This window comes from Arachis stenosperma, chromosome 5 (genome assembly GCF_014773155.1).
Source record: "Arachis stenosperma cultivar V10309 chromosome 5, arast.V10309.gnm1.PFL2, whole genome shotgun sequence".
NCBI classification, from domain to species: domain Eukaryota; kingdom Viridiplantae; phylum Streptophyta; class Magnoliopsida; order Fabales; family Fabaceae; genus Arachis; species Arachis stenosperma.
The window spans coordinates 12644822-12668719 of NC_080381.1; the positions used below are offsets into that span (position 1 = coordinate 12644822).

The 23898-nt window shown below is 34.7% G+C and overlaps 2 protein-coding genes across 2 annotated transcripts; both read left to right on the forward strand.

Moving 5' to 3' along the window:
• Positions 1-309: 309 nt before the first annotated feature.
• Positions 310-7414, forward strand: LOC130979230 (S-adenosyl-L-methionine:benzoic acid/salicylic acid carboxyl methyltransferase 3-like). The gene is made up of 3 exons (XM_057902614.1): positions 310-430; positions 533-940; positions 6534-7414. The coding sequence occupies exons 1-3, from the start codon at positions 356-358 to the stop codon at positions 7164-7166; spliced, it is 1116 nt and encodes a 371-aa protein (XP_057758597.1). The 5' UTR covers positions 310-355; the 3' UTR covers positions 7167-7414.
• A 1521-nt stretch (positions 7415-8935) lies between these two features.
• On the forward strand, positions 8936-19815 carry LOC130980436 (uncharacterized). The gene is made up of 15 exons (XM_057904118.1): positions 8936-9049; positions 11794-11865; positions 12407-12571; positions 12874-12964; positions 13169-13364; positions 14788-15023; positions 15718-16168; positions 16437-16653; positions 16755-16833; positions 17603-17672; positions 18142-18425; positions 18935-19019; positions 19102-19242; positions 19334-19447; positions 19550-19815. Exons 1-10 carry the CDS (start codon positions 8936-8938, stop codon positions 17617-17619), a joined length of 1638 nt encoding a protein of 545 aa, XP_057760101.1. The 3' UTR covers positions 17620-17672; positions 18142-18425; positions 18935-19019; positions 19102-19242; positions 19334-19447; positions 19550-19815.
• Positions 19816-23898: the final 4083 nt, after the last annotated feature.

Consider the following 23898-nt stretch of genomic DNA (forward strand, 5'->3'; position numbering starts at 1 on the left):
AGTTTTTATATTTATTATTTAAAAATAATATTTTTATATATATATTATAAAAATATAGTTAAATATTAGTATAAAAATATTTATACAGATGGTTATAAAATTAATTTAAAATCAATTTTTTTTAACATATAATAGATATGCGTTGTGTGTGGACACTAGCAGTTTCAAACAAATTAAATTCTGTTGAAATAGAAGTTAAAGTTAAAGTTTGCAAGATCATGCATGCTGAGACGTTGACACGACACAGACGAAAAAGGCAGCAACTTGCACTATAAAAGGGAAGCCATGAACTCCATTTTGTAAGGCAAAAACAAATTTTACTTTGTATTTGCATAGTTTGAGTGGAAGCTAAGCAATGAAGACTGATCAAGTGCTCCATATGAATGAAGGAATGGGGGAAGCCAGTTATGCCAGAAACAGCTTGCTTCAGGTTATCATTAATCTTATCCATCAAGAAGAGCATGCGCTTTTAATAAACATATTACATATATATGTGTGATTAAATGTGTAATTAATTATTAACTAATTGCAGCAAAAGGCAATTTCGATAGCGAAGCCCATGATAGAGGAAGCAATAACAACCCTATATTGCAACACACTCCCAAGAAACCTTGCCATTGCTGATTTGGGATGTTCTTCAGGCCCAAACACTTTCTTTCTAGTCACCCAAATTATCAAATTCGTAGAAACACTTTCCCAACAACTGAACCGTCCCTCACCCGAATACCAGGTCTTGTTGAACGATCTTCCAGCCAACGACTTTAACTCCATCTTCAAGTCTATTCCCACCTTTAAACATGAGCTCTATAATGAAATCCAAGCTAATAAGATTGGTCCTTGTTTCATCTCTGGAGTTCCTGGTTCTTTCTATGGCAGACTCTTTCCTACCCGATCTCTGCATTTTGTCCACTCCTCTTATAGCCTGCATTGGTTGTCTCAGGTATTTTCTTAATTTATTATATCTTTTTATCGATACACTCTTTTCTGTTCAAAATTTTATGAATTAAATTTTTTTAGTGAGTATATCTATATTCACATAATTTTTGCTTAGTTGTCATATTTTTTATTCTTCCAAAAAAAAAAAACAATTATGAAGCAGTAGTAAAAGTATTATATGAAATGATTATACATAAATACGTTTTTTATGCAACAAATTTTTTTTGAGTTTGATGAATAAATTTTGTATAATTTTTCTTTTTTTTTTATTTATTTTGATACTGTATCATAAAATTAAAATTATCTGTTCCAAAATTTTATATTATTCTATAAAAATATATTAATAGTTATACTAACAGACTACATTTTAAATCATGTTTAAGAAAAATAAATAAATAAATAAAATATGTGAAATATGGTGCTGTTCATATCCTGGCCCAACGCTAAGGTCGAGGTCCAAACGACAGGCCCAACTCACAGGGTTGAGCCTCACAGAACACCGACCTTCTCCTAAGAAGTCGGTGTTACCCACGACTTGCTCCAAGAAAGTCGGGAGCAAAGATTAGCTGGCAGATAATAACTGCCCCTAAAATCTCTCAATCCACTTCCAGGAGCCATATCGCAACCTCCCTAAGATAAATGGACGGTTATCCACCTTAAAAGGTGGAACTACTCCAACGGTGGTTATTGGCTCACCACTATAAATACACTGACACCACTCAGGTATCTCTAAGTCCCAATACTCTCTAGACCTGCTCACACTCTTGCTAACTTAGGCATCGGAGTATCTTTGCAGGTACCACCCCCCATTCACTCACGCTCACAAGTCGGAAGGAGTCTCCAAAGGCGCAAACCCGCTCAAAGGCTTCCTCCCTCATACGATTGGGCCAACCTAACGAGTCCAGCCCATTAACCTCCGGTTACCCAACGTAACATTGGCGCCGTTGCCGGGAAACCGAGGGATCAACCCATAATGGCGGACAACTCACCAGAAGATGGTCATACAGTGTCTGATTCCGATCAAGAAAATCCAAATATCGGAAACAATGATGCAGACCCGACCCTTTATCAAGGAACCAGCGACCAGCATAGAGAAGGCACCTCTGGGCTCAAAAACCCAAAGGTAAACTCCTCGGAAGGACGAGAATCCGGAAAGGAAGGGCCACCCCATGCGACCGAACTAATGGGGCTGGTCCACGGCCACCAAGGTCGTCTGGAGCAACTGGAACAGGAACTAGAACGACAGCGAGAGGCGGAACGAAACCTCCGGAAGGAAATAGAACGACGAAAAGAGCTGGAAGAAAAACTCTTAAAACTTGAATCCTCCTTCAAAAGCCAGAACTCCCGCGGCGACCGAGAAGAGTCGCCCCTAAGAGGAGAGGACCCGTTCAGTGAGGACATAATGAGGGCAAAAGTTTCAAGAAACTTCAAAAGCCTTGATATGAACCTCTATGACGGAACCACAGACCCGAAGCATCACTTAAGCAATTTCAAAAGTCGGATGTATCTGGCCGATGCTTCTAATGCAACTCGCTGCAAGGCTTTTCCGACCACCCTGTCGAAAGCGGCGATGAAGTGGTTTGATAGCCTCCCTCCAAGGTCGGTTACCAGCTTTGAAGACTGACATGCGAAATTGTGATCACTACTGTTCACAACTCAAATAATCCCTAGTAATGGCCCCAAAAACTTGGTGCTCAATACCATGGCATAAACACAACTTCGCACAACTAACCAGCAAGTGCACTGGGTCGTCCAAGTAATAAATCTTACGCGAGTAAGGGTCGATCCCACAGAGATTGTTGGTATGAAGCAAGCTATGGTCACCTTGTAAATCTCAGTCAGGCAGACTCAAATGGGTATAGATGATGAATAAAACATAAAGATAAAGATAGAGATACTTATGTATTCCATTGGTGAGAATTTCAGATAAGCGAATGAAGATGCTTTGTCCCTTCCGTCTCTCTGCTTTCCTACTGTCTTCATCCAATCCTTCTTACTCCTTTCCATGGCAAGCTTATGCAAGGGTTTCACCGTTGTCAGTGGCTACCTCCCATCCTCTCAGTGGAAATGTTCAACGCACCCTGTCACGGCACGGCTATCCAGCTGTCGGTTCTCGATCATGTCGGAAAAGAATCCAGTGATTCTTTTGCGTCTGTCACTAACGCCCCACAATCGCGAGTTTGAAGCACGTCACAGTCATTCAATCATTGAATCCTACTTGGAATACCACAGACAAGGTTAGACCTTCCGGATTCTCTTGAATGCCGCCATCAGTTCTAGCCTATACCACGAAGACTCTGATCTCACGGAATGGCTGGCTCGGTTGTCAGGCGAGCGCTCGGTTGTCAGGCGATCAACCATGCGTCGTGTATCAGGAATCCAAGAGATAAACATTAGAGCCTTGTTTGCTTGTAGAACAGAAGTGGTTGTCAGTCACTTGTTCATAAGTGAGAATGATGATGAGTGTCACATAATCATCACATTCATCAAGTTCTTGAGTGTGAATGAATATCTTGAAATAAGAACAAGCTGAATTGAATAGAAGAACAATAGTAATTGCATTAATACTCGAGGTACAGCAGAGCTCCACACCTTAATCTATGGTGTGTAGAAACTCCACCGTTGAAAATACATAAGAACAAGGTCTAGGCATGGCCGTGAGGCCAGCCCCATGATCTAAGATAGCATAAGACTAAAGATAGCTACCAAGATTCCAAGACCACAAATACAATAGCAAAAGGTCCTATTTATAGGGAACTAGTAGCTTAAGAATTACAAAGATGAATAAATGACATAAAAGTCCACTTCCGGGCCCACTTGGTGTGTGCTTGGGCTGAGCATTGAAGCATTTTCGTGTAGAGACTCTTCTTGGAGTTAAACGCCAGCTTTTGTGCCAGTTTGGGCGTTTAACTCCCACTTTGGTGCCAGTTCCGGCGTTTAACGCTGGGAATTCTGAAGGTGGCTTTGAACGTCGGTTTGGGCCATCAAATCTTGGGCAAAGTATGGACTATCATATATTGCTGGAAAGCCTAGGATGTCTACTTTCCAACTCCGTTGAGAGCACGCCAATTGGGCTTCTGTAGCTCCAGAAAATTCACTTCGAGTGCAGGGAGGTCAGAATCCAACAACATCTGCAGTCCTTTTCAGTCTCTGAATCAGATTTTTGTTCAGGTCCCTCAATTTCAGCCAGAAAATACCTGAAATCACAGAAAAATACACAAACTCATAGTAAAGTCTAGAAAAGTGTATTTTAACTAAAAACTAATAAAAATATACTAAAAACTAACTAAATCATACTAAAAACATACTAAAAACAATGCCAAAAAGCGTACAAATTATCCGCTCATCAAAGACCTCTCAAGAAAATTTCTAATGCGATTCTCCATCCAGAAGGATAAAGTAAAACATGGGTCGAGCCTCCTAGGAGTTAAACAGGAGGTTGGGAAACCTCTGCGCGATTACATGGAAAGGTTCAACAAAGCGTGTTTGGAAATTCAAGATCTGCCCACAGAGGCAGTCATCATGGGATTAGTAAATGGACTTAGAAAAGGCCCTTTCTCTCAGTCTATATCAAAAAGGCACCCGACTTCTTTGAGCGATCTACAAGAGAGAGCAGAAAAGTACATCAACATGGAGGAAAATGCCAAGCTACGGGAGCCCAGCTGGCGATTGGGGCCCCCTCACTCAGCAAAAGAAAAAGAAAGGGAGATTAAGAAAAAAGAGGAGGTCGGCCCCGACAGGCCTAGGAGATATCACTCCTACACTCCTCTAAAAGTTTCCCTAGTAGACGTATGCAGAGAAATCTGCAACACTGAAAGATTGCCGCCTCCCAGACCCATCAAAAATAAAAAGGGGGGGGGGGGAGTCGCAGCGACTACTGCGAATACCATAAGATATATGGCCACTCAACAAATGATTGCTACGACCTCAAAAATGTGATAGAAAAGTTGGCCAGGGAAGGCCGACTTGATAGATATCTCACGGATAGGTCGGACAATCATGGAAAAAGAAAGCGAGATGATGAAGACAGAAGAGACCCGCAGTCACAAACCCCCGAGAGACACATACATACAATCTCGGGAGGATTCATAGGAGGGGGGCTCACTAAATCATCTCGTAAAAGACACCTGAAGCAGAGTTTATCAAGTGGTTGAGCCTCACAGGGTTGAGCCTCACAGAACACCGACCTTCTCCTAAGAAGTCGGTGCTACCCACGACTTGCTCCAAGGAAGTCGGGAGCAAAGATTAGCTGGCAGATAATAACTGCCTCTAAAATCTCTCAACCCACTTCCAGGAGCCATATCGCAACCCCCCTAAGATAAAGAGACGGTTATCCACCTTAAAAGGTGGAACTACTTCAATGGTGGTTATTGGCTCACCATTATAAATACACTGACACCACTCAGGTATCTCTAAGTCCCAATACTCTCTAGACCTGCTCACACTCTCTCTAACTTAGGCATCAGAGTATCTTTGCAGGTACCACCCTCCATTCACTCACGCTAGCTCACAAGTCGGAAGGAGTCTCCAAAGGCGCAAACCCGCTCAAAGGCTTCCTCCCTCGTACGATTGGACCAACCTAACGAGTCCAGCCCATTAACCTCCGGTTACCCAACATAACAGGTGCTATCTATGGTGGCTATTAGTTTATTATAAAACACATTTTTGACATAGAATAGAACATACATACCTGTCAACTAATTAATTTGGTTAAGAGTTGGTTAATATTCATTTTAATAACTTAATGCCATGGCCAGTAAAGTTAGAATTTTCATCACGAGTAATTCTTGTAATTTCACAACTTTTTAATGAAATATGCAACATCTTTTAACCAAGTGAGATAGAGAACTATAGAGTTTCTAAATATCGTTTTAAAGAAGTCTCTAGGTTGGGTGACCAAGGAGCTGATCGTGACCGACAACGACCACCACCACCGTTGACTAGTAGTGAAAATGAATCATATCATCTTTATATTTTAGATTTGCTCATAGTTGTGTTTTGTTTTGAACATTCATGGAAGATAATTAGGTTAATAGTGGGGAATGGAGAAGATCACTAAATGTTGTAATTTGATTAAAAGTGACGAATGAATTAATTTATCTAATTTTTAAGGACTTTTAAAAAATAAATATATATTAAAAATGAACTATAATTTTTAAAAAATTAATTTAGATATTTATGCTATTGCTTCATGTCAATTCGACACTGATTCTAACACACATGTAATGACCAAAGTTACCAAAATACATTCACATCGTAATTGCAGCTCATTTTTCGGATAGGGAAAGTATAAATAACCAACCATATTTTTGAACAATATAAATTAATACGGTTAAAAAAGTAAATTTATCTTAAATTTAATTAGTAGTATTAAATTAAAATGTAGTATACTTTTATTTGATTGGTGGTTGTTTATATTGTTCAAAATAATCATTGTTTATTTAGTACTCCTCGGATAGGAAATTAAAACAATCTCGCTAGATAATTAATAGGTTAAAAATCTTTCATCAACAAGTTAATAAGTATTTTTGAACTATATTTTATGTTAATTAATTAGTAATTATAACAAAGAATATGGGTTAATTTATTCTGTGTAGGTTCCTGAGGGTATAGAGAAGAAGAACAAAGGAAACATTTATATAACGAGGACAAGCCCGAAAAAGGTGTTGAAAGCATACTACGAGCAGTTTGAGAGAGACATTTCATGGTTTCTAAGGAGCCGTGCAGAGGAGTTGGTAGAAGGAGGGTGTATGGTTCTCACAATCTTGGGAAGAAGAAGCGAAGACCCAAGCAGCAAGGAGTCCGCAGTCCACATTTATGAGCTCTTTGCAAACGCTCTCAATCACTTGGTCTTCAAGGGACTCATTCAAGAAGATCAACTTCACAGCTTTAACATTCCAAACTACATTCCATCCTCATCGGAACTCAAACTCCAGATCTTAAAACAAGGCTCCTTCAAAATCAACCGCACCGAGTTATCATCCGTGCACTGGACCCATTGCGGGGGCAGTGATAATGAACACAAAAGCGGTGCATATAACGTAGCCAAGTGCATGAGGGCCGTGCTAGAACCTTTGGTTCTCCAACACTTTGGTGAAGCCATCATTGATGAGGCTTTTCGGGTGTTCCAGGACCTCTTAGCCGATACTATGTCTAAGGAGAAAACGGAGTTCTTCAATATCACTTTATATTTGACCAAACAATCGCCCTCGTGTGTTTGTTTTAATTAACTCGCATACGTAGTATTGATCTAGAATTACTATTATTATGCATTATTGTTGGACAACTTTAATTTGAAGGGGGAGGGAAAGATATATGGATGAGAATAATAAAACAGTAAAATAGTTTATGCTGCTATCCTAGCCGTTCTAGTTTATACTAAGTAAGAAGAAATGTTGCACACTAGTATTTTAAATAGTGTGAGAGTATATTATTTAGCAGTGTGAAATTATTCAATTTTTTTTTTGTTGATTAAGTAAATACTAGTCTTATATTATTGGATAAAATTTCACATTATTAAAAATATCAATAATAACTAATTGATAATTATAAATAAAAAAACTTGTTAATTCTCTAACATTTCTCTAAAAAAAATATGAATTTCAGATGATCAAATTTCAAATAAAAAAAAAGTAAAGTGTGTTTTTGTCTTTAATATTTTTAATATTTTTAAAATTTTTTAAAAATATTAAAAAATATATATTTTATCTAAGAAAAATAAGTACTATCAAAGAACTAATAATTAGTAGGATTTTGAAGCAAGTTTCATCAACTAGAAATAAGTCTTCGACAAAGAACTAACAAGTAGGATTTCAACTAGCGATTCTGACAATTATTAGATATTTTAACTTTTATTAGGATATAATTATGATTTTTTTTAAGAGGAGTGTTAGAGGTTAGTAAATTTTGTGATTTATAATTATTAATTAGTTATCATTAGTATTTTTAATGATGTAAGATTTTATTTAATAGTATAAAATTACTTATTTTTTTTTTTGCTGGTTAAGTATTGACCAAATTTTAATAAAAATAATGATTTCTTAGATTTTCTCTTTCTTATTTGTTAGAAGAGGATTTAAGGAAGAAATTGATGCTTTAGTAAATTAGGATATAAAGAATAATTAAAATTTTTAAATCACTAAATGGCGGTTTGAAAAAGTACAGGAAACAATGATAATTATAAATAGTATAAAGAATAAATTAAAAATTAAATTATTAATTAATTAATTAATTTAAAATTTAAAAATTTAGGATTAGCATTTAAATGCATCCACACTACGTACGATTATTCTTAATCTCACTATAACCTCCAATATACGATCTAAAATTTGCCATTGTCATTCTTCCGTCCTCACATCGCGCTGTTGCACCCCACCAGCCGTACCGACGCCACCACAATTTTTCGCTGACACCGCAAAAGCCATAAAAATATATATACAAGCATGAGAAATAGAATCCAATGCATTATATCTTATTTTGAATCGCAGTTCTACTACTTTTACTATAATTATTTCCGGTCATTATGTCTTTCTCGCAGAGGCTATGATTTTGAACCGCAAAGATTAGCAGAGGCTGAGCCTCATATAGGGTAAGGGGGCAATGACCTCCCTCAACTATCAATTTTTCTTTACAAATTATATATATAATTTAATTTAATCCTCCGTAAAAATTTTATTTTATTTTATTCTAAATATAAAATAATTTTTTTGGCCCCACTTTTACATTGAGGCTAACTTTGTCCTTGACAGAGAAGTTTTCGTGCATCCAATACCCAGAGATCCAGTAAAAGTACATGATTGTTGGAGTGCACCAATTTTTTATCATCACGAAGTTACTTCAATGGCCAATTTAGAATAGTCGTTTTAGTAGCCATGTGAATGATTATTTTAATTTTTATATGGATAATTATTTTGATTGAATTAGGTTTAGTTATATATAATTAAAATGTTGAATGTTCAATTTATTATGTATGCGGATGATTATTTTTATCTTTAAATGAATGGTTATTTTCACTAGAGGTGGTGAGGAGGATGCCGGCAGCGACGATGGGACTGGTTGGCGACCAAGCGACTGCGGCGATGATAGAGAGTTTGAGGAAGAAGTTGATGCTTTAGTAAATTAGGGTATAATAGATTTAAATAACTGAATGGAGGTTTTTGTTAGAAAATTATTTTAATTTCCTAATTGTTTCTGGGTAATATATATATTAATTATAATCACAAATTATGCTATTTCAAATTAAATGACTTATATAATGGTGATCTCATTTATTGTTATAAATGTTAAATTGAATAAGTCATTATTACTTTTGATTTGGAATTAAATGAGAATAAAACCATATATTATCTTTTGTTCTTTAGATAATTATCTTTTGGATTTTAGATATATTATCTTTTGGACTCTAGATACTATTTTATTTGGGTTTTAGGGTTTAATGGGTGTCATGCTCAAATATAAATAGTGCCTTTAGGGTTTCGGTCCCCAACATACCAAAAGCCACATTTGTCGCTCTTTTTCCATCAGAAGAGTTATAATTCAGACGCCTAGGGATACAATAGGCTTTGGTTGAGGAGATCGAAAGAACCACAAAATCCAAACTCTTCCGATCATGATTCATGTTTATGAATTCAGGTATGCTTTCGCATCCAGTATTTTCTTTCTTAATGATTTAACATAGATAATCTTTGGGTTGAGAAAATTCCAACAAGTAATATCAGAGCCGTCTATGATTAAATCATTAAGAAATTATAAATTTATTTTATTTTATAATTTGAATCTTAATTTGAGGTCTTAATTTGAGGTTGTGAAATTAGATTCAAATATGTGTTACTTTTAGTTGCGTAGCACATGTTAATAGAACTAAAAAAGTATATAAAAAGTGCATAAAGAGTACACAAATAGTACATGAAGAGCACATAAAGAATACAAAAGGTATATTAAAAAAAATGTTGCATTCTTTTATATATGTGCATATCATTTTTTGTCTGTGTCTCGATCCCAAATATTGAAGCGGTTAATTCGTAAAATTAAAAGAATTTAATTAATTTTTTTATTATGAACACTGCACATCCATAGAATTAGCATATTTATCATAAAGCTTTTTGTATGCACTATGATTTAATCTATGAATCCGTTTTTTTTTTCAAAATAAAAAAAGAGATTCTTTGTTTGTTTACCTTTTTTTATACCATTCTCTATGGATTCATTCTTTTGGCAAATTCATTATTGTTTTATTTTCCATGGATTGAATCATAATAATTGATTCTAATCTTAATGGATAAAAAAATTTGCCATATAAATTTGTTGAACAGTTGTAATTATGTCTTTCATTAAGGACCGAAAAGACACCATTAAAATTTAATTCCTTTTGAAATTTAAATAATTTTTTTATTGTTACGTAAGAAAACTAGTAACAATTTGGATTATTATACCCACATATTTTATAAAGATTTGGTTTTAAAATAAATTGATTGAACATTATGCTGCCAAAGTAGTCTCTTTTATGATAATTGATTTATTCAAAACATTAGGAATACAGTGATATGTAATTCGTGCGAATATTGATCAGCCCAAAGGAAGGTCTGTATTTGGCCGAATTACATACACATATTGATGGTAAATACATATTTGGGTAGCTAATTAAGAATAAAGTAATGCTTATTATTTATGCGAACAATAATCGGTCCAAAGAAAGTTTATTGTTTGGCCAAATAATAAGCATTGCACACTTTTGTTTATTTTCTATTAATTATGCGTTCAATAATCGGCCCAAAAGAAGATTATTGTTTGGCCAATTAATAGAAAATATATGCGATAATAAATAGGTTGCGAAGTTTAAGTTTCCATGTGCGCATTTAGTCGGTCCAAAGAAAGGCTTAATGTGTGACAGGAATTTTGACAATATTTGATTACTGCAATGAGAGTATCACTTACGGTTAATTTTCTATCCAAAGATTGAAAATTAATGTTGTTCTAGATATCTCAATATGGACTTTTTCCTATTATTTAACTAATGTTTACTGCATGTTTTTTTTGTTCTAATATAGAAACTATGGCTTTAGCTACCAATATTTCTGCACAAATTAGCAGTATTCCTATGCTGAATGGTTCAAACTTTAAAGTTTGGAAGGATACCGTGGAGATTATCCTCGGTTGTATGGATCTGGATATAGCTCTTTCGAGAGGAGAAACCCACTTCTATTCTAGAAAATCTCAATGAGGTTAAAATAGAAAAATAGGAGATATCAAATCGAATGAACATTATGATCATGAAGCGCTCAATTTTTGAGGCATTTCAGGGCTCAATTACTGAGGATAAAGATCTAAACAGTTCTTGAAAGATGTTGAAAAATTCTTTGCTAAGAATAAAAGGCAGAAGCAAGTAGCTTTTTGAGCAAGCTTGTCTCCATGAGGTATAAAGATAAAAGGAATAGAAGGGAGTATATTATGGAAATGTCTCATCTTGCTTCAAAATTAAAAGCACTAAAGTTAGAGTTGTTTGAAGACTTACTCATGTATTTCATTTTGATCTCCCTTTCTGCACACTTTGGACAATTCAAAGTGAGTTATATCATTCTGAAGGATACTTGGTCTTTAAATGAGCTTATATCTCACTGTGTGCAAGAAGAAGAGAGGCTATAGCAAGATAAGACTCAAAGTGCTCACATGGCTTTATCTACTCAGCAAGATAAGAAGGTGGGACACATGAAGAAGGATTGTACTAAATATGTCACTTGGCGTGTAAAGAAGGGTATAATTCTTACTTTTGTTTGTTCTGAGGCTAGATTAAATTATGCACCTATTGATACTTGGTGGATACATTCTGCTCCTACTACTCATGTAAGTGTTACTATGCAGGGTTACCTGTGGAGCCGACTGCCAAGTGATGCTGAAAGATACATCTATGTGGCAGACGGCGATATAGTTGCGGTTGAAGCTATATGAACCTTTAAATTATGTTCCACGAGTGGATTTTACTTGGATTTATTAGAGACGTTTTATGTACCGTCATTTAGATGGAATTTGATTTTTGTTTTTTGTTTGGACAAATCAGGTTATTTTTGTTCGTTTGGAGACAATAAAGTCAGTCTCTTTTATAATTCGAATAATATTTGCTCTGGTCATTTGGTGGATAATCTATATAGGCTTGACCTAAATTTCTATAATAACGAAATACTGCGAATACGTATAAAATGAAAACTAAATGAGAATTCGGCATCATTATGGCACAAACGCCTAGGTCACATCTCTAAATACAAAATTCAGAGGCTCGTGTTAGATGGAATTCTTGGACCCCTAAATTTGGCAGACTTTGAAGTCTGCATTGAGTGCATAAAGGGAAAAAGGACAAACGAAAGGAAGTTAGGTGCCGATAGAATTAAAGATGTCTTAGAACTGATACATATCGATATATGTGGCCCATTCCTTACTGTCTCTTGTAATGGATAACGGTATTTTATTACGTTCATAGATGATTACTCTCGTTACGGGTATCTATATTTTAATTCATGAAAAGTCCCAAATCTTGGATGTTTTTAAGTCTTTCAAAGCTGAAGTTGAACTTCAACTTGGAAAGAAATTAAAGTTGTCGAGTCTGATCATGGTGGTGAATACTACAAAAGATATGACGGTTCAGGTGAGCAACATCTCGGGCCTTTTGCTCTTTTCCTAGGGGACTGTGGTATTGTTCCGCAATACACCATGCCAGGCAAACCTAGCATAAATGGTGTTGTAGAGCAAAGGAACCGAACTCTTAAGGACATGGTGAGAAGTATGATTAGTCATTCTTCCTTGCCTGAATCACTCTGGGGAGAAGCCTTAAAGACCGTAGTGTACATTCTTAATAGGGTGCCAACCAAAGCAGTTAACAAAACCCCATATGAAATTTGGACTGGGAAAAGGCTAGTATAAATCATTTGCATATTTGGGGATGTCCAGCTGAGGCGCGACCTTATAGGTCGCATGAAAGAAAATTGGACTCAAGAACAATTAGTTGCTACTTTGTTGGTTACGCTGAGCATTCACAGGGGTACAAGTTTTACAATCCTACATTAAGGTCTATTTTGAAACGGGAAATGCGAGATTTCTTAAGGATGTTGAGTTTGGGGGAAAGAAAATATTAGGAATGTAGCTTTTGATGAGGATTCTATAATTGCCAATTATCAGGTCTTTGTGCCTATTATTGTTCAAGATACATTTATAGTATAAGAGTACAATGAGAATCCTACTGTAGATCCAGTTGCAGTACAAGAGAACAATGAGAATATTGTTGTTGCTCAAGATGCTGCTACAGTACAAGAAAATAATGAGAATCCTCCTCAATCCCAACTCATACAGCAAGCTCAACAACCTCAAGAAGTGTCATTAAGGAGATCCAACAGAAAAAGGAGAAAATCCATCTATGGTCTCAAACAAGCTTCCCGTCAATGGTATCACAAGTTTAATTAAGTCATTATCTCATATGATTTTGAGGTAAATATTATAGATGAGTGTGTATACCGCAAGTTAAGTGGGAGTAAATACATCTTTTTGGTCTTATCTGTTGATGACATTCGACTTGCCAGTAACGATATTGTTGCATGAAACTAAAAAATTTCTATCGAACAAATTTGAAATGAAATTCTTGGTGATATCTCTTTTGTATTAGGAATTGAGATATTAAGAGATCACTCTCGACGTATTCTTGGATTATCACAAAATGACTATATCGAAAAGATTTTAAGTAGATATGGTATGGAAAGTTATAAACCAATGGAGACACCTGTAACTAAAGGAGACAAGTTCAGTCTCAAGCTATACCCTAAAAAAATGATCTTGAGAGGACATCAATGCATGATAAACCTTATGCATCAGCATTAGGGAGCTTAATGTATGCTCAAGTCTACATACGTCCCGATATATCATGTATAGTGGAAGTGTTGGGTAAATACTTGAGCAATCGACTACAAGAAAAAAGGCCTATCGGCACCCTTTTTTCTTGCCACGCTTTTAAAGCGTGCCCAAAAGTGGTCTATAGGCACGCTTTTGCAAGGGTGGCCACTGATTTGTGATTTGGCCATGCTTTTTTTGCCACGCTTGAAAAGGGTGGCCATAGAGGAAAATCGGCACGCTTTTACGAGGGTGGCCACTTATTTGAAATTTGGGCACGCTTTCTTACTGTCACGCTTGAAAAGCGTACCCATAGAGAGAAATCGGCACGCTTTTACGCGAGTGGCCACTGATTTGATATTTGGCCACGTTTTTTTTGCCACACTTGAAAAACGTGGCCATAGAAAGAAACCGGCACGCTTGAAAAGTGTAGCTATACCTTGTTTATTTTGGCACCGTAAAAAAACGTGCCGATAGAGTTCCCTCTCCTAAAATTTAATTTCCCACCTATTTTTCCCACACTTAACCTTTCTTTTTCTAAGTTATCAAATTTTACCCAACAACATACACTAACTTACACACTAACTAAAAACAATGAAACCCTAAAATTCAGCGTTCATCTTCTCGATCGAACCCTAAGGCTATGTTTGGTTGAAAGGAAAGAAATAGAGAGGAAGGAAATAGAAAGGAAAGAAAGGAAAAGAAAGAAATTGAGTGGATTTTTATTTTCTATAGATGTGTTTGGATGGAAAAAAAAAAAGAAAAGAAATATTATAAAAGACAATTTTATCCCTATATTATAATATATGTTAAAAAGTGAAGGGGTAATATTAGAAGTAGAAAAAGAAATATTAGTTTTCTCTCCATTTTCTTTCTAATATTAGAAAGAAAAAAAAATTGGTTCATTCATTTTCTTTTCCCTCTAATTTTCCTCCTTAACCAAACAATAAAAAATAATCATTTTCCTTCCCATTTTCTTTCCTCCATTTTCTTTCCTTCCATTTTCCTCTCAAACAAACATAGCATAAAAGCTAAGGCGCCGTCAGCTTCATCTTCTCGATCGAACCCAGCCTTGGCATCGTTCATCCATCTTCAGCGTTCAGCCTCATCTTCTCAAACCCATCCCTGGTCATGGTGCTACTCGCGTCTCTCTGTCGCGGTTCTGCTCGCCTCTCTGTGTCGCGGTTCTGCTCGCCTCTCATCCCGCATCTGGCATCAAGGTTTGTTTTTTCTAGCTTTATCGATTTTGTTTACTTGCGATTATGATTGGTGCGTTCTTTCAATGTTAATTCTCTGCTTATTATTCCATTGCGATCATTTTCTATTACTTTCTGGATGGTGATTGTTCATTGGTGCTGCATTATTGCTTTTACTTTAGGAGTTTAGAATTGTATGAAAATGAAAACTGCTCTTACATCTACCTGAGATAGTAATTTTGATTTTCAAACTTAAACATCTCTGGAAAGCATTTTACATTTAATCTGTTCATGATGAGTATAGCTTTTCTCATAGGAGCAATGATGAGTTCGGTGGTTTTCTGTTCTTCATGCCTGATATCCTACTTTAATTTGATCTTGCCTGTAATAAATTTTAAGGCAAAATTGCACATTTTTATTAGGGTGTTTGAAGGGTATTTTTTGCTTGTATTGTTATATAGAACAAGGAAGATCATTACAATTCTGAGATAAATTGAATCACCTAAGTATGCACTATGGATCCATTGATTTTTTATTTTTATTTTATATATGATACAAATCAAGGAAAGCAATTTCTGCAAATTTGATTGAATATTGTGTGTGTTTGTGTTAATGCGTTATAAGCAGGATATTATTTGGCTTGTTAAGTTTGTTTGTCTCTTTTTATTTCCTTCTGTTTGTTAAATTAGTTTTGGCTTCTGTTGTGCCCTATTTTCAGGTAAAAGACGGCCTTGGAGAGCTTTTTTGTTGTACGGACCACCCGGAACTGGTAAATCATATTTGGCCAAGGCTGTTGCAACAGAAGCTGACTCTACATTTTTCAAGTATACTTATTCTATTAATCTATTATTTCATATATATATATGTAAAATTTTTACTAAGCAACAGGTTTGTCTTGTGAAAGTGCATATCCCTCTGTTGGCATTCACTCTCGCTCGCAAGGCCTCCATCGGCGCTCGCTCTCTCTCGCTCCCCCTTTTTGTTTCTCTATTTCAACCCTCCGCCAATTTCTCTATTTCAACCCTCACCATAACGCTGATTAATGTTTTTCGGAACCCAAAGAACAAGGAAATGTTGCCGGAAAACTTCAAAGAACAGCTTGCTTTGTCTGTGAGAAGCATCCAGTGGAGCTATGCAATATTCTGGTCTACTTCATCTACCCAACCCGTGTACTAACTTCTAACTAACTGTTTCCTTGAATTTCAGTTCTGTTTTGTGATTTTTTTTTTTCATTTTCTGTTTCTTGAATATCTGTTGTTTGTGAAAATACCTCAATGGACTTCATATGACGAGACACATCATGTCATGACTTGTTTCTTCTTCTGCCTCTTCTTCTCTAATATGAACAACTCAATACAATAGCTTCTTAGACAACACCACAATTCAATAATACTACTATTCAAAATTAATTTATTTCTATTCATGGTGCCCATTTAGCAGGGTGTTGAGTAGGGGGGAAGGATATTACAATGGAGACATTAAGACAAGGAAGACAAGTCAAGAAGTGGAACTCAATTATGATCAGATAGGGTTGCAGCGGAGTGAGCAGCTTCGAGAGTTTTACTTACAAGTCCTTCAAAGCTGTAGAAGCCAGCCCTCAAACCAAAAGGCCTTCAGCAGCACTGTCTCCGAAGGATCTCACAGATACAGAATGGTATTATTTGGTTTGCATGTCCTTTGTATTCAACATTGGCCAAGGATAATAATAGTGACACTAATAAATCTTCTCTTTCAATCTTTTGAATTTCATTTCAGGCTATAAGGGTTGCTGCCATGAACTGTATTGATGGGCTAAGCATTGGGGGTCGTATTGCATGTTCTGGCAAGAAAAATGGTACTTAACTGTCAGAACAATTGGACTTAGCCATTACTTCTTAATTAATATTACCTTGATATTAAGATTTTCTAAACAGGAAACAAATGTCTTAATTGATGGTTACTATACTTGTCAAAATGTTTCTATAACAAATGCTTGTTATGCATGCTTTAGTTTGTTGAAGGGGTGCATGGGTATTATTAAAACTCATTCTTCATCTTTTATAGTAAAAAGAGGTAAATAAAACTACAACTGTGATAATAGAGATGCAATGATTTCTGAAATTATAAAATCCTCTTTCTTGCAAGAATTAAACCTTTTATTAACTCGTTGATATATATAAAAGTTTACATGTTGAGATGTGAATCATTTAATGGAGCACCTCGTATCAATACTTTTACTTCTACTTCTACTTCTGCTATTATTATTTTTATCAGTGTACAAAGTGATGGCAAGTCTGATAAGGTCAATTTCTACATTATATATTCATGAGGTTGTTTCTTTTTCTGTCCCTCTCTTGAGTTTCTTTGTTTTTTGCATCACCCATTTTAATTCTTTTGTTAATAAACCGAGGTGGGTCTATGAACTCTGAACTTGTTTCTTCAATTGTCTATTTTTAGGTTAATTGATTATAAAAATTTTGATTCCTCTGTTTCCTGAGAATTTGAGCTGTTTCCTGAGAATTCGAGCATGGTTTTGATTCCTCTGTTTGTTTAGCAAATGTCTTGAACTGATCTGAACTTTAATCTGAAATTTTAACACTTATTTTTACATTTTATTGGTTCAGCCTTAAGTATGGGCTGAACATTCTACAGGGCATTCAAGGTGAAAACAAGAATTCAAAGAAATCGCTGAAGGTAATCTAATAAGGATCAAATGCAAAACATTTTCTCAAATTCCAAGTGGATCAGCTCAATGTTAAATCTTCCATTTTTATTATCATCAGGAATAGTACTAAAATGTCCCCATGGCTGTTTGAGTAAGATTGTTAAGAAAAAGAAAAAAAGAAAGTTGAATATGAAAACTGTTTGTTATCTATCATTATTATTATTTTTGCAACATCAGCTAAGTATTGTCTTTGAAGTTCTCTCTGAAAACTTATTTAAATGCAGCACTAGCTTAGGGTTCTTTTCTGCGCATTTTTTATTTCCAGTGAACTACAAATACTAAATTGGCTTATTTCATAGTTTTGTTTAATCATTGAATTATTGGTTTATTTCACAGGCTGGGCTATGGTCAATCATCATATCCTTTCCTTAATTAATTTGCTTTCATTACAATAAATTAGAAAAAATTAGGTACATTAATTTCCTTTTTATTATATAGTAGGACAATAATTGGAGGCAGAGTTCATATGGCCGTTCAAGTTCCTCTTCGTCTTCCTGGAATTCATATCCTCAGCCAGCTTATGGTCGGGAGGTCATGCCTATGAGCCACAACCAACTCCTTATCCGACGGTGCAACCCTATTATGCTCCTCCTCCTCTTACTACTTAAAACTGTGGCTATGAACAATCTTATACTAGCGGCGAAGTCACCCGCCCCGGCAATAGAAGGAAGTTAGAGAGGAAGTATTCGAGAATTGCTGATAATTACAATTTCATAGATGAGGTAAGAGATGCTTTAAGCATTGTAGATTTATTTTCATTAGCTGATGCTGATCTGGACTAATATCATGAACTGTGTAATTGACTTCTGAATTGCAGGCATTATTCATTTTTGATTTAATTCATTAGGATTTTAGGATCATAAGAGTCAGTAGGTTGTAAAGTAGCTTGTCATGCTTTGCCCTTAAAACTATTGGTGAATGACTATCTGTTCATCTAGCTTCCAGTTGTGGCCGTTGAGTTTCAATAAACTGAATCTACTGAGGAAAAACATATATACTCCTGATGAATTTAGAGATGTAGATTTGATGAGCGCATTTTTTTAATATGATTAAGCATTATCTAGCTTGTGATAGTATTCCCTTGCACTCTTCAAATTCCTTTGTTAATCAATGGTGCTCCTTTCTCTTTTTCTTGTGTATATTTTAAGAAAACTGGTGATTCTGTAACATTATTTTAAATTTTAATTTTAATTAACATTCTAGTATTTTCCATGCTTATATTTCTATATAGGTGACTGAGGCTCTTGCACGGGCAGGCCTCGAGTCTTCTAATCTTATTCTTGGTATCGATTTTACTATGAGCAATGAATGGACAGGTAAGATCTTATATACTTTGAAGCTATAGTTGGAAGCTATGCATTGTGCTTTACTGACAAGTTTGCTGAATAATGTTTGCAGGAAAGAATTCATTTAATCGAAAAAGCTTGCATCACACTGGAAATATTCCAAATCCATATGAACAAGCAATATCTATTCTTGGGAAAACATTGGCTGCATTTGATGAGGATAACTTGATTCCTTGTTTTGGATTTGGAGATGGTATCTCTCTCAAAGCTAATACTAGTTCCGTTATATAATTGTTCTTTGAAGTTTAAAATTTTTAATAGTTGATGCTATAATATCATGGCAGTATGAACACATGATCAAGATGTCTTCAGCTGCTATCCAGATGACGGGTTTTGCAATGGTTTTCAGGAAGTGTTGAGTTGGTACAGGGAAATTGTTCCTCATATTTGACTTGCAGGTTATATTTCTACTTTATGTTCTGTTAATCTTCTGGGATCTCTGATGAATTATATTAGGTATTATAGTACTGAGCCTAATCACACTTATGGATTTATTTTAGGTCCCACTTCGTTTGCACCAATTGTTGAAATGGCCATGACAATTGTTGAGCAGAGTGGAGGCCAGTACCAACGTGGAATTCTTTTTTCATTTTATTTTATTTTTCTGCTGAGTAGCAAATAATGATCACAATTTTACTGGTTTGATGAAGAGTAAAGTTTACTGGTTGCTATGCACTTTAATTGTTTCTGTTTTCTTTTTGAGGAACTGAACTTATTTGTGGAATAATGTCTATAGCATATTGGTGTGCATCAAAATTATTCCCTTCCTATTGGTATATGCAATTTCTTCTTTCTTATTTTATATATTGTCTCAATAATAAAAATACAAATATAAAGGCACACATACACTATGATTTAAAATTATATATGAATTTTAATTTGCAAGGTTTTATTAGGAAGATTAGAAAAGAAGAATAGGTTATTGAATAAATTTATAGCCACGCCTAAAAAGGGTGGCCATATTGAATAGTTGAGTCAACGGTCACGTTCAAAAAACGTGGCAATAACTGAAAAAAATCTCTATTGGCACGCTTTAAAAGCTTAGTCATATCTTTACCTATCAGCACGTTTTTGAAGGGTAGCCAAAGCCAAACTAATGAGTACGTTTTAAAAATGTGGTGATATGTCTATTTTTAGACATGCTTTTAAAGTGTGGCTATAGGATATTACATATGACCACGCTTTTAAGTGTGGCAATAGAAAAAAGTGTGGCAAAAAATAAAGCGTGCCAATAGATTGACAAAAGTGTGACGATAGAGCAACCGGCATCCTGGCAGATGTGACCCTTTCAAAAGCGTGCCGATAGCTCAAAAAGCGTGGCGAAAAGCTATCGGTACGCTTTTTTGCACTTTTCAGCACGCTTTAAAAGCGTGGCAAAATGCTTATTTTCTTGTAGTACGGGCATGAATCATTGGACAGCTATGAAACGCGTAATGCATTATCTAAAGAGAACAAAGGATTATATGCTTACTTATCGGAGATCAGAAAATTTGGAGATCATTGGGTACTCTGATTCAAATTTTATGGCATATGGTTGCGAAACTTTGTCACTGAGCTTCGTATAGTAGATGACATTGAAAGGTCATTAAAGATATTTTGTGACAATAAGTCAGCAATACTATACTCCAATAACAATAAGAGCTTGACAAAATCAAAACATACAGACATCAAGTTCTTAGTTGTCAAGGAGAAGGTTTAAGAAAAACAGATTTCCATAGGACATATAGGAATAGAGTATATGCTAGCAGACTCAATAACGAAGGAATTGATCCCTACAGTCTTTCATGAGCACATTGCTCGGATGGGTGTCAATATTTATGATGCCTTGGTATAGTGGGAGTTTATTTTATGCTATATGTCCTATGACAGATATTGAGTTATTTTTCTGCAGAATTAAGTTGATGGTTTATTTCATGTTATGTGAAATGTTCATTTTGCAATATTTGTATTGTGTTTGATCTCAATAAAGTTTTAAACTTGGACCAGCTGGAAATAGACATGCATGAGATCACTTGGCATGTAATTTCCATATTGCTCATCCAAATTTGATCTATGTCGTTAAGTATATTAGGATGGTGATTGTTGTGGTTTAGTCACGACATTAATGTGGTAAAAGCTGCGGTAGTTCCATATCTAATGTATGAGACGGACTAGATTGTTAAAGTAATAAGGGAAATAGCATTCAGATGCGCACATAAAGTTTATAAGATGTGATTATGTCAAGAAAGAATATATGTATAACCCAAGTGGGAGATTGTTAGAAAATTATTTTAATTTTCTAATTTATTTTTGGGCAATACATATATTAATTATAATCAGAAATTATACTATTTCAAACTAGTGTATGTTCCCGTGTCCTACACGGGATAATACATAAAATTATATACATTTTTTATTAAATTTAAATAAAAAATATACATAGTAATTATTGTTATAAATATTTTACAACTTAAAAATATTAAAAATAATTAATATTTATTTTAATCAATTTAAATTTATTGAATGGTCATCTCATTTGCCCGCTTAAGCAAGTATTTGGAGTTTGAATCTTGCCTTGTGTGTATCACAATCCATTAGTTAGCGACATACCCTTAATAAATAGAGCATCAATATGTGGTGGATTAATTCTCGACTTGGCAAGTTAGGAAATCCATAGAAAAAAAATTGTATTTGTCTTTAAAATAGATTAATTTTTCATTAATAAAAGTACTTATGAATTTTTGTCTTTGTTGCAATTTATTTGGGACAATTTTATTTATTGCTATCGTATTCATTCTTGAAATCAAAATAATATGATCAACATTATTACTTGTTAAAACTTCACATTTTATGAAATAATTTTTAAATTTTCAAATTCATAAACTTATGTCATTACAAAAGTTATTAGATCGATTAATATTTTTTGGTAATATGGTGTATCGAAACACCATCGTTGAGTATTAGTTAGTGTGAAAAGAAACCGATAGCAACTTTTGTTATTCAATATATAATTTATTCTATTGAAAAATAAATTAACATGGTAATGAGGACTCAGGGGAGCGTGAGAAACCCACTTTCCATCCCTCATTCCTATTTAAAAAAAATGTCCCCGTTCTTTCTCTGTCATTGCAAGTTCCTGTTTAATTACCCCTTAGAGAACGTAGATCTCTTCGGGTATCTACGAATATTCTTTGAAAATTTTTAAAAAAATTAACACAAAAAGACATAATATAATAAATCATAAAATAATCAATTCAATATAATTCAACACAATTTATAACATATTCGTTATGAAAAATAACATTTCAAAAGGAGAAAACATAAAAAAATAATCCAACATAATAACATAACATAATTTTTTAGGACGATACTGAACGACATAGTGACGGACTTGATGAGAGGTAGAGAAAGTGAGTTAGAGAGAGAGAGAGGATCAAGGCTGAGAATGAGTCTGGAAGAGAAAGAAAAAATTCGAATTGGAGGCAGAAATTATGATTACTAAATTCAAGAAATGGATTTACGTATATATAAATTAGGATAAATTAATAATTTTATATTTGCGTATATTTAATAAGTTTCATGGGGCAGGTACTTATGTCCGTTCCCCTATTAGGAGTGGCAAACGGGAAAGTCCGCCCTGTCTCGCCAAAAGCCCGCCCCACCTAGTAAGACGGTCCTGAATTTCCCCCCCCACCCGTCTAATGGTAGGTTGGCGGAATCTCTTTTTTTTTATAAGCCATTAAATATTAAACAATATATAATTTCACAACAATTTCAATAAATTTATAATTTCTAAAAACATAAAAAATTATAATTTTTAAATTCATGTACATTAACGTCTTTATAATTATAAATGTGTAATAAATATAATTATAAATATTTTTTTTGAAACAAAATAATAAAACCAGCATTGTCCAAAGCAAAATAAATATTATTCAAAATATAACTTAAAGCTTCTTCAATTATCATCTTCATCATTTTGTAGATCAATAACATCATAGAAATTTGTAAAAAAATGGCTCTACCAAAATAAAAGTTTGGCCCAGCGGAAAAGCCTGCCCCGCCCCGCCGAAACCCGCCAAATCCCGTGGATTAGGCGGTGCAGGGTAGGCGGGATTTTTAAGTTTGGTGGCCATAAATTTTCAGCCCAACCCGCATTTTTTGGCAGGTTATACGACCAGTTCGACATATTTCGACCCGTTTGCCACCCCTAGTCCCCATTCATTTTCGCATGGCAGGTCGTGAGGATTTCAGAGGTCCCCATCTAGCTCCAAAATGCGAGTAATCCCTATAAATACCCGTTTCGGCTGTTTTTGTGATCATCCTTATTGCTAGCATTTATTGGTTCGTGACGTGGAGCTATTCTAGCCACTCAATAAATTCTTAGAAATCAAAGTTTAGGTTATATCATTTTTATAAAGTTACATGTATCCTTGTTATAATAATATTAATAAAAGATAAATGGATAAACACTAAACTATTGTTTGGATATAAGATAAAAAAAAACAAGAGGAAAGAAAATGGAAAGAAAAGTATATTTTTTTTGTGCTGTTTAGATGAAAAAAAATGAATGAAAAGAAAATAGAGGAAAAATTTTCTTTTGCTTGAATGGAAGGAAAAGTAAGAAGAGAAAAAATTATAATAGAGAAAATTATATTAATGTTTTTATATATTATATATAAATTATATTTCAAATGTTAACTCTGTATTTTTATCCATGTTTACATTTTTGAATCAGTTTTTTTCGCAACTTTGAAGAGAAAAAATTTACGTGAGCTTCATATACACTTTTATGTTTTTCATTCAATTTCTTTGTTGAACCAAATAATGAAAATTTGATTTTTTCATCCATTTTCTTCCCCAGCATGTT